General features: G+C 54.7%; 1 protein-coding gene across 1 annotated transcript; it reads left to right on the plus strand.

Moving 5' to 3' along the window:
- Positions 1 to 2,722: 2,722 nt before the first annotated feature.
- On the plus strand, positions 2,723 to 11,253 carry VOLCADRAFT_91022 (uncharacterized protein; the record flags this gene model as incomplete). Its single annotated transcript, XM_002950487.1, has 8 exons — positions 2,723 to 2,782; positions 3,138 to 3,302; positions 4,117 to 4,462; positions 4,986 to 5,102; positions 7,940 to 8,042; positions 8,540 to 8,630; positions 10,159 to 10,465; positions 11,015 to 11,253. 8 exons carry the CDS (start codon positions 2,723 to 2,725, stop codon positions 11,251 to 11,253), a joined length of 1,428 nt encoding a protein of 475 aa, XP_002950533.1.
- Positions 11,254 to 11,503: the final 250 nt, after the last annotated feature.

Consider the following 11,503-nt stretch of genomic DNA (forward strand, 5'->3'; position numbering starts at 1 on the left):
GCAGGCAGTGAACGAACAGACGGCGTTGCAGGGGCCAGATCTATCACCGCCGCTGCCGCATACATCCAAGCACTGTACCGGCAGCAGCAGCAGCAGCAGCAACACAGGCGCACAGCCGAACAGCAGCACAGCAACACAGCAGCACAGCAGCACAGCCGCACCGCAGCACTGCAGCACAGCAGCAGCACAGCAGCAGCACAGCCGCACAGCCGCACAGCCGCACCGCAGCACCGCAGCACAGCAGCAGCGCAGCAGCAGCACAGCAGCAGCACAGCAGCAGCACAGCCGCACAGCCGCACAGCCGCACCGCAGCACCGCAGCACAGCAGCAGCACAGCAGCAGCACAGCAACACAGCAGCACAGCCACACAGCCGCACAGCAGCACAGCAGCACAGCAGGAGCACAGCAGCAGCACAGCAGCAGCACAGCAGCAGCACAGCGGCACAGCAGCACAGCAGCAGCACAGCAGCAGCACAGCAGCACACAGCAGCAGTGCAGCAGCAGCACAGCAGCAGCACAGCAGCAGCACAGCAGCAGCACAGCCACACAGTCGCACAGTAACACAGCAGCAGCACAGCCGCACAGCCGCACAGCCGCACCGCAGCACAGCAGCACAGCAGCACAGCAGCACAGCAGCACAGCAGCACAGCAGCACAGCAGCACAGCAGCACAGCAGCACAGCCACACAGCAGCACAGCAGCACAGCAGCACAGCCACACAGCCGCACAGCCGCACAGCCGCACAGCCACACAGCCACACAGCCACACAGCCACACAGCAGCACACCAGCACACCAGCACAGCAGCACAGCAGCAGCAGCCCAGCAGCAGCCCAGCAGCAGCATAGCAGCCCAGCGGCAGCATTGCAGCCCAGCAGCATTGCAGCCCAGCAGCATCAGCACAGCAGCAGGATCAGCACAGCAGGATCAGCACAGCAGGACCAGCACATCAGCACAGAAGCTCGAAGAGCGAGGTACAGTGGCCTGCGAAAACTCGCCTACTATGGCCCCTACACAGGCATCCCAGAGCCGCTCCCCTGCCCAACAGCACCTCTCAAGGTTGAATCCTAGGCATCCCGCGAACGCTGGGGACCACGGTAAGGGTCCCCGAACGCGCAATTAATGAGCCCGACCGTCCCTATTAGCCAAACACCATTAGGAACCCCACCTTGTGGATAGCCGAGGGCTCTCGAAGGCTCTAGAAGCTTGCCTGTAAGTCATGCTTTCTTTCAAGTCGCTTTGAAGGTACATGCTGTGGTTTCGCCTGTCAAAATGATATTTTTCCCTGGGAGAGCTATGCAAGAATCCGATTGTCTGTACTATTTGTATCATCATAAAAAAATGATAGCATCTGGCTCAGCTAAGCAGGAGCGAGCAAGTTGCGCCTGACGCGTGCTGGATAGCTTGTTGGCCAATTCGTCGTCCAGACGCTGCTCAAGCTTAGCTACGTGACAATAAAGCTGTTTTCTTTTCCACTCATTCAAATGGATGAATTTGCATCCTCCCAGTTGGCCGACGGGGCGGGAAGAAGGCGCCAACGACTTCCTTCTGCGTGCGCTACGCCAAGACGGCCTGACAGGGAGAATTTTCCAGCTTGCCAGCCGCTACAATGTTTTAATATTACAGTATTCATTATTATAATTGTTATCTGGGAAGTTAATTCTGGTTCTGGGGCCTGTAACATCTCGTCTTAGGCGGTTCGGTCTGGCCGAGACGCAGCGACAAATCCGTCCGTACCGATCGGATCAGCAGTAACACCGCGCAAAGTGCTCATAAGACAGCGTTTTCTTAAGCTAAATTTAACTTGATATCTGTTTGATTATCCTTCATGGCCAGGTAAGCGAACTCTCTTACACGACCAGTTCGGTAACATAGCATAGTCATAGGGCATCCATTCATCACGCCTGATTGTTTTTCTTCTATTATAATCTAACCGCTTTATGAATTTGTGATTTCTGCATTCAACGCGCGACCTGCGCTACCCTCGAGCAAAATGCCTCAAGGTGCCGTGTTTGCTGCCTCGCGTCCAGAACGCTCCATACCAGGTCAGGCTAGTTCAGGAGCTAACGAAGTTCCTGAATTTGGCGTCATCTGGTCGATCGTCGAATCTGATTCGTCGCTGGCAGAGGGCCTCCCAACGGCAACGTTTTTGTGGAAGTCGACTGCAAGCCTAGGCCTTCACTTCAGTTCACTTGGGCGTTCTGGGTGCAAATGAGATGTTGCCCAACGAGGCAGGCAGTGCGGTGAGGAATCGCGCGCGAGGATAAGACGTCTTGACTTGCTCGACCTTGACTACTGATCGATCGTGCTCCAGCTGAAAAGGCCAGGCGCCAAAAACAGCGCATTGAATGCACTGGTGCTATCGCATTTCAGCCTTGCATCGTGTCGACAGGTGCTGCTCCTAGAGCATTATAGGATAGCAGCATTCTGAGCAGCACGCACGCAGCTAGCAGGACGAAGTGCAGCCAACTAGAGCCAACTGACGCTTCCGACAGCGCTGTTGCAAATTATCAAGTCAAGGCATCATGTGTCTGCTTTAGGTCTGATGTAGGTGAGAAATAATCTGCTTCAGTTAGTTTTTTAGGCATGAGTTGCGGTCACGGTCATAATTGCGATATCGCAAAGCCACGTCCGGTCTATCATAAGCATTACTTCTACTGCGAATGCCTTGATGGTGGATCGTGCACAGATCGTGCTGGAACGTATATGGTCCCACCGCAACTCTATGTCGTTCCCTTTGGTCGTTAGTATCCTTTCCTGTCACTTGCTTTGTCTGAAGTGCGAGGTAGGATGGTGCTTGTAGGTGATCTGGCAGGCCTTGAGCCCTCGGCTCGTATTTTGGTGGGTTGCAGGTACGGGGAACACACCCACGACCATGTATAACACACACACACACACACACACACACACACACACACACACACATCGTGCACAAGGAAAGGGGAGCGGATCACTGGGCACGTAATACTGCCCACTAAATAACTGAACCAAGGCGCGCACTGTTCATACAGCAGTCCAGCCAGGGCCTCGGGAGAGAAGCACAGGCCAGCAATTTACCGTTATTACAGCGTCCCTGCGTCAACTAACTTAACAACCCTGCATTCAAGCTGTCGCTGCTGTCTGTTCGCACACCCATGCAGCAGCTGCAACAGCAACCGCCTCACGAGGGACTGGAGCAGCCCCCTTTCGCCCAAGCCGTATTTCTGGACGGCGGGGAGCGTCAGCAGCAGCAGCAGCTGCAGCCGCCACCGCCACCGCCGACGCCGCAGCAGTCGCAGGATAATCAGTCGAAGGTTGCGGAACAGGTAAGGCACAGTTTATGGGCTCGGATGGGATTCGTTTGCCTGTCTGTCTGTCTGCCTGTCTGTCCAGGTCTCTCCCCCTCATCCTCCCACTCTTCCTACTTTCCCTGCACGTCTCCTGCGGCCTCAACGAGGGGGGCAGTTTCATCGTGAACATCGCGGCGGGTGGGTGTGTTTTGTGCCTACACAACGATTGCAACTCAAAACACTCTTTCGGGAAGAGTGATGCTACCACGCGCCCATTGATCCGCTCATGGGAGGACTTCTTATTGAAACATATATCGATTGTTTTACAGAGTGGGTGGCTTCTGGGCTATTTCTGGGCATGCATGTGGACAAATGCTAGCACTATGGAGTGGCCCGCATGGCGGGAGGCGCCCGCAGACTTTCGCCTGTGGGTGACTGGCGGGTCGGAAGCCAATACACTACTAAAATCCTCCTCCTTCAACGTGAGGGGTCCTTCCCGAAGGATCCTTTGGTCACCCTTTGGGGTGGCAGGGTTGACAACAAACTTAGTCTACCCCCGCTGGGGTTTCCCAATGGATGGAGGGGCTTTGACACCCATATATCTTTATGGCTGGCCTGATGCCCAGCAGCCCCACTTCGTTACTACCCATGCCCTCACTTCCCCTTGCCGGGCATCTTAGTCATTACCCATGCCCGCTCACTTCCCATCCCGCGATAGGAGCACCCTGCGGCGGCACCGCCGGAACTGGCAGACGGCGACGACGACGTGGATTGGGCCGATGGCCTCGACGGCCTGCCTCTGCCTCCACTGCCTCCATTGCCTTCACTGCCTCCACTGCCTCCCCTGCAGCGGGCGCCGCTGCAGCTGCTGATGGGGCACTACGAAGCGCAAGAGCTGCCGGATGGGTCACCGGCACGGGATTACTTGGATTGGAACGATGAGCTGGAGCGGCTGCCGTTGCTGCCGCTTTCGCCGCTGCCAGAGCTCTCTCCTCCGGGGGTCCCACCGCCGCTGCAGGAGCACGAGCAGCCGCCGGAGAGCTTTCCAGCGGCGCCGCCGCCGCAGCAAACAACACTTATGTGGATTCCGTTTGGAGGTGACTCAGACTCGTACTCGGACGAGGACGAGGAGGGGGACGAGGACGAGGAGGAGGAGGATGAGGAGGGCACGGGGGAAGGCACGGGGGATGAGGAGGGTGAGGGTCATTGAGCCAAAGATGGCGACGCGGCGACGGCAGCGATCGCTACCAAGGTCCGCCCGGTCAGATACAGCCGGAAGGGCTTTGACATGCTGTCGGTTGATCACTTTAAGCACGCGACGGCGGTGCTGTGATGGATTTCGCTGCTTGTCGCCGCTGCTGTGTGTGCCACGTTGTCCAACCGCATTGTGTGCCGTCGCTACGGGGACAGCGATCATGGTGGCTTTTTTTACTTGGCAAAGGAGACCCCGGTGTGGCTGTTTTCTCCCGTTCATACGTATTCTGCCGAGGCTACAGTTGTGTGACGCGGCAACGGAACACCACTGCACTAATTTGGATTGTCGGAGAGTATTTAAACGGGCCGTGCGACGAGTCGTGGCAAAACGCCATGACGAAGTGTGATAGATTGTGAACCTGGTGATGGTCAAGCGACAAGGTGGGAAGGTATGTTGTGCGACGCATACTTGTATGATTTCCTACTAGTTTATCTCGTTGATGCGGATGTCCCGGGCATACGCAGCGAAAATGATGCGTTGTCACGCACGATATACAGGACGTAAGTTGCAAGTCACGTGGCAACTGTTTCCGGTAGCTACGACGGATTTACAACACGTCTTCATTACGATGGCGGTGGGGGGTGAGGGGTAATGGGTTGGCTGTTTAGCATCCAATTAGACTGATGTCGGGTAGCTAGGAGTGGCTTCGAATTTCGGTTACAATCGGTTACAACTGCTTTGGGAGAGCTTCTGGTTCTGAAGTTGTCATAGCTTAGGGCTGCTGGAGATTTGCGGTGTGACAAAGGATAAAAGGATAAAAGGATTCGACCTGTTTCCCTAGGGTTGCTGCGTTAGCTTGCTGTACATCAGCGGTCGGTACACCAGATGGTGATTGTTCTGCGCTAGGTACGTGTATGTGCACGTGTATGTGTGTGTGCGCGTGTGTGTGTGTGTGTGAAACATCTGGAGTTGAGTTATCCTCCAAAGGTGGTATGTGTGTGTGTTACATGGTTGGGGGGTGCGTGACCTGTAAAACTACCCATACGAACCGAAGGCCCAAGGGCAATACTACAACGCCTAAAAGCCACGGAGGAAAGGAAACACCGCACATCAGCCCAGACTAGCGTCCAAAGGGGGTAATTGAGTTTCGGTGAGTCCACATACGTTCCAACATCCTCGCCAGACGTGCGGGTTCCCATTGCATGGCCTCCAACATGCTCTGTTGATGATCGAATCCCTGTTCAGCATGAATATCATTATAGGCTGGGCATTCCAATAACACGTGTTTTTCATCCTCGATTCGGCTATTAGTACCACAACAGCGGCAAAACCGCTGCCCCCTGGGGACATGGTACTTGCCTCTTCGTGCTCTGTTTGCCTCCAGAGCCCAGCAACATAAACGAAACTGCATTAGCTTACGATGTGCTAAACGAGGAATGAAAACCTTAGCAGGTGTTGGCCACATGACGGCTGCGGCTCCCGAAAAGGGCAGCCCCATCCAGTGCTTATACTTCGCCATTTGCACTCCCGGTTGCTTCCCATCTGATGGGTACTCCTCTGGCAAGACAGTCAGACGCGTATGGTCCCAGCCGCTCATCAAACGCTCTCTTAGTGTCGTTATCATCGCTTCTTCGGGTAGAGGCCTACTCAACAACCAGTCAACACGCTCCTTTACCCCCATGACTTCTTGCGGTATTCCGCTCCAAATATTGCACTCCAAGATAGAAAACAGTCATAACATTGAGGTTCCCCAACCCTCCCATTCCGGGTTGGTCAGGGCATCGGTTATCTCCTGCCGTAAAACTGCATGAGCAATGGACCCCACTTGCTTTTGAAGGCGGTTCCAGAAACGGAGGATCTGTTTCACCATGTAATACTGTAAGGGGAGTTCAGCCAGCTCCGCATACAACAGCCTGTGGGATGGCCGTGCCGTCCCCACTACCTGCCTTATGAATAAAATCTGCAGCTGGACTGCGCTATCCTTCAAACAGGCTTCGAACATGCCCTCCGCAAGGTGTTGTAACATGCCAAGAAGTAGTGCTACTGTTAGCTCCCGACAGGGCCGTATCGGTTTCCTTTGGAGCTTGAAGTTATGGTCCGTATGGCCCCCTACAGCAGTTTTGTGAACGGCCCAGCTCTTCCTGCTCTCATTCTCCCAACCGTCATCCCCTCCCTGCTCAACTCATTTCCAACTTCTCCTTAACGGAGTTGCTTCGATTTGTTCGGTGCACCTTCCACTCCTGGTCCGCTATGCTCCGGGCCCTGTAAGGACAGCCCGTAAACGGATGGAGGTTGGGATGTGAATGGACGACGGCGAAGACGGAGGGTCGTGAAGAAGGTGAATGAGGGAAAAGAGGGGGTCGCAGAGGTCAGTTGCGGGGATAGCTAAAATCCGCCATGGCCCCCGGTGCAGCATCTTAATGTAATCATTTTATTTATCGGCTTTATAAACTTGATGAGCCTGGCGGCGTGTTCTGGCGGGCGCAGAATCAACATTAACAGCATCACAATTGGATTTTCTTAAGCATGGGCCGCGTTATCCGTGCGCAAACAAAGAACACGTGCGAGACGGATGAAGATAAAAAGCTAACCCGAAGGATTGCCCGCAACCAAATGGACGAGGACGCTGATAGACGCCGATGTATATGTCTTGTGCGCTCTGCTTGAGGGCGGAGCATTTCACGCATCAGGCAAAGGGTAGTGGTTTCACCCTAAATATTCTGCTTCGTATTTGCGGGGTCAGATTTCGTTACAGGCAGATGTTTAACTTCAAACCTACATACGCCTGGCGCAGCGTGTGCTGAGCTCGCTGCAGATCTACATGTAGCATATTGGCCGATTCAATGTCCAACCGCTACCTACGCTTGGCGCATGATATCAAGACTTGACGCTTCAAGTTTTCCTACGGTGTCATACCGGACGCGACATCTTTCTTGCCGTTTGGGCATTAAAAGGCGTCAAGCGTGGCTACTACCCAGCGTGCTCAGCCCTCAGGTCTTCGTCAGAGAAATCTAAGTTGGGACTTTGGGGGGGGATAATTCTCAATCTCTGCCAATAGAATAGTAGCCTGAATCTCTAATATAATAGCAGCATATTCAATAAACAGGCTATGGAGCATGCGACATTACGTTCATTGTTTCGATTGTGTCGACAAATCGACAAATCCGTACCAAATCAGATCAGCTGGAACACCGTGCAAGGTGCATTTAAGAGAACATATTATGTATACTTGTACATAGATGAATCTTTCTACTGCTTCTCACTATGCCGCAGATAACCAACGCACCTTGGCGTTCGGAGCGGAGCCGCAACTAGCAGGGATCTGTCCATCCCGCTACGCACCCTGATTCTCCTCCACTAGAAAATTTATGGTAAGGATTGTTTGTTGATGTGATAAACTCTTGACGCTCTTGACGCCCGAGCAGTGAACTGAAAGGTACCATCTTTGCTGCCTCGCATCCACAACACCCCACACCAGGCCAGAACACTTCCGAAGCTGGCGAAAGTTTTCCATTTGGCTCAGCTCGTCAAGCGGTAGATTTGAAAATCGAGGTCGGCAAAGAGCTTTCCAAGCGCAGCAGGTTCGACGGAATCGGTGACAAGTAGCATTTCTAGCTTCAGTATCTGAGAAAAACAAGGAAATATCCAACAAAATCGCGCGAGAGGTGAGAAATGCCGCGATCTAGTCGGGCGGATCGGCCACGGCGCGTTGCTCGCTCACCTGCAGAAAAGGCTTGGCGTAAGTAAGACGTAAAGGGCTTTGCAGTGATGCTATCGCTCTCACGCCTATGCGTTGGGTCGCCGCTATGATAAATGAATAGCGGATGGCAGCTTTCTGAGGAATAGCAAGACCGAGCACAGCATTGTGCGGCAAACGCTTTCCCCGGCATTTCATTAATTCGTGAAAGGCCTCAGGTCAGAAGCCTTCATTGACTTTGATGACGAATAACTCCATTAGATTGTGAAGCGAGGCGGCGTGCTTCTAACCCATCTGCGGTAACCCAGAAGCGACACGCCGGCATCATTATTACAACCCTGAGTGACTTAGGGTGCCTTCGATGTCTGTTTGCGCACGCAGCCGCTGCAGCACTAACTGGCGCCCTTCTTTGGAGCACCCGCGTTTTTCCCAAGCCGTACACATGAACACGCAGCAGCATCGGCAGCAGCAGGTAATGAGCCACCGTCCCGTCACCGTACGGGAACTCGCGTGTTGTTGTTGTTGTTGTTACATGGTCGTGGGTGCGTTCCCCGTACCTGCAAACCACCCTAGTACGAGCCGAGGGCTCAAGGGCTGCCAAATCGCCTATAAGCACCATCCTACCTCGCACTTCCAACGAAACAAGTAATGAAGTATACTAACGACCAAAGGGAACGATAGAGTTGCGGTGAGACCATATACGTTCCAGCATTCTTGCCAGGCGTTCAGGTTCCCACTTCATAGCGTCCTTCATATGTTCGAAGCGTGGAAAGCCCATATCAGATCTGATTCCGTCGTAAACCGGACAGTCCAGCAAAATGTGTTTCTCATCCTCGATGTGGCTATCAGTGCCGCAGCAGGGGCATACTCGCTCCTCCCTAGGTATATAACGCCGTCCCTTACGCGCTCTGTTAGCCGCCAGTGCCCAACAGCAAAGCCTAAACTGCATAAGCTTGCAATTCGCCGAACGTGGGATAAACATTGTGATGTGCGGGAGCACCTCCTTCCTGCCCGCTTGCTCGGCCGCCAGCCCCATCCAATGCTTATACTTCGCCATGTGAATTCCTGGTTGTTTGCCGTCTGACGGATACACGTCAGGCTGGACATCTAAACGTGTATGCTTCCAACCACTCACTAATCGGTCCTTGAACTCCGAAATCACACCTTCTGGCATTGGCTTGTTCATCAGCCACTCCACTCGTTCGTCTACCTCGTGTAGCCCTTGCGGGGCCTCTTTCCATACATCGTGCCCCCAAAAACATAGAAAACGGAGGAGTAGTGTCCCCCATCCGGGTCCTTCGGGGTTGGAGAGGGATTCTGCGACCTCCTGTCGCAAAACTTGGTATGCCACAGACCCACGCTGTAAACGGACATGGTTCCAAAACCTCACAACCTGCTTGAGAACGTGGTAGTGTAGGGGTAGCTGCGATAGCTCTGCGAACAAGAGGCGGTGTGTTGGTCTGGCAGCTCCTACAATTTGCCGCATGAAAGATATCTGAAGCTGCACTGCCCTGTCCTTTAGGCACGCCTCGAAGGGCCCCTCTGCAAGGTTATTCGCATCACTCCGCTTCCTGAGCCTGTCCAAGACCTCAGCTAGCATAAACGGCCCCCACACTTGACAACCATACAACAGTATTGCTCGTACCTGGGTATCGAAACACCTCATCCTCGCGTGTGTCCGTCTGTCTGTCCATCTGTCTTTCTCTGTCTTTCTCTCCCATTTCCTACTTTTGTACGTTCTGATGGCGCAATGAAGGATATAGATTGTTACCGTCTTGCGTGTCGCGGGGGCTGGCGGGCGGGCGGGTATTTTATTGGTTGTGCACATGCACACAACGTTGTAGTATTGCCCTTGGGCGTTCGGCTCGTATGGGTAGTCTTACAGGTATGGGGTCACGCACCCCCAACCATGTAACACACACATGCACACACATGCACACAACGTTGACAACGACCCTTTACGGGTCGTTGCCGCCTCTTGGCCCCCCGCTCACCAGCAGCCGGCGCAGCACGCCGCCACCACCGCCACAGCCGCCCTCGCCGCTGCTCCCGTTGGCGGTGACGTCAGGACACCAACGCATTATCACCATGCATCTTTGGCAGAACTACCGGATGAAGCAGCCAGGGAGGTGGCCGCGGTGGTGGCTCGTGAGCTCGACGGCGCGCTCCCGGTGGTGTGTAAGGACCACACGGGTTTGTTTATGTTGAGGTACATGCTGGTGGCATGTGACTGCGACGACTGTCGTACACAGCCCGGAAGCGGCAAGAGGATTTGCTGGACACCCATCGGCTTTGAGGAGCATGCAGGTGGGGTGGCGGCGCGATGCAGAGCCGGGGCCAAGTGCGCGGGTAGGCGTTGGCTGGGGCACTGGCATGGGTGGCGGGCTGGGGCACTGGCATGGGTGGCGGGCTGGGGCACTGGCATGGGTGGCGGGCTGGGGCACTGGTATGGGTGGCGGGCTGGGGCACTGGCATGGGTGGCACGTGTGTGGGTAACGGGTACGGGCGTGAGTACGGGCTCAGGCACCCATGGCCGAGGCCTCTGGGGACTTAAGGGGCCGCGCTGGGGACCGCTGGGTTTCTAACCAAGTGGGCCCGGTCTGCTGCCTGTTGCCATTTTCCCGCCTCGCGAAATTGAGCCATAGGGCGCCGTTGGAGTTTCCTCTTTAGGCAACCTCTGGAAAAGAAACCTTAGCGCTTAGCGAAACTACCTACTTCCAGAGGCTTGGGCTGATTCCGCAACAAGAAAAAGACAATGCATGAGCAACGCAATGCATGAGCGCAACCTATTGTGCTAATCAGCCTACAAGGCATTAAAAAAAAGCCGCAAGAACGCACGCCCATCCACCCGCCCAGGCATGGGAAGCAGCAAGAAGTGGAAGAAGAGCATCCGGCTGCTGAGGTTTCGTTGCGGTTCTGCGGCGGAGGCGCTTCCGGCCAGCGGCAGCCGCGGAGGTTGCCAAACTCTTGGCGAGTGGCTGGAGAGGCATGGCCTGCGGGTGCGGACCAGCAGATTGCGGCAGCGGGAGATGGATGCTGCCGAGGTGGAGCTGTGTATTCGTGTAAGTGGCTTGCGATGGACGGATGATGATTAGGGGTAGGTGGTGCGGGAGGTTAGATTAAACATAATGAATAGTCTCCCTAGTGGACTTGAGGTGGTGGCGAATTTGGGTGAGTTGGTGGGCTTGTGAACCGCGGGGTGAAACGGAGGTGCGAGGGTAGCGGCATACTCGCGGTCGGAATAAACCGAGTTGGGAAAAGCGGAGCATCTTTTTTCCTTATTTCACGTTGCGTCTAGTGATCTCTGACCGTCCGCTTTATTTCTGCCGCCACCTTTTCACCCCG

The sequence above is a fragment of the Volvox carteri genome, assembly GCF_000143455.1.
Source record: "Volvox carteri f. nagariensis unplaced genomic scaffold VOLCAscaffold_19, whole genome shotgun sequence".
Classification (NCBI taxonomy): Eukaryota; Viridiplantae; Chlorophyta; class Chlorophyceae; order Chlamydomonadales; family Volvocaceae; genus Volvox; species Volvox carteri.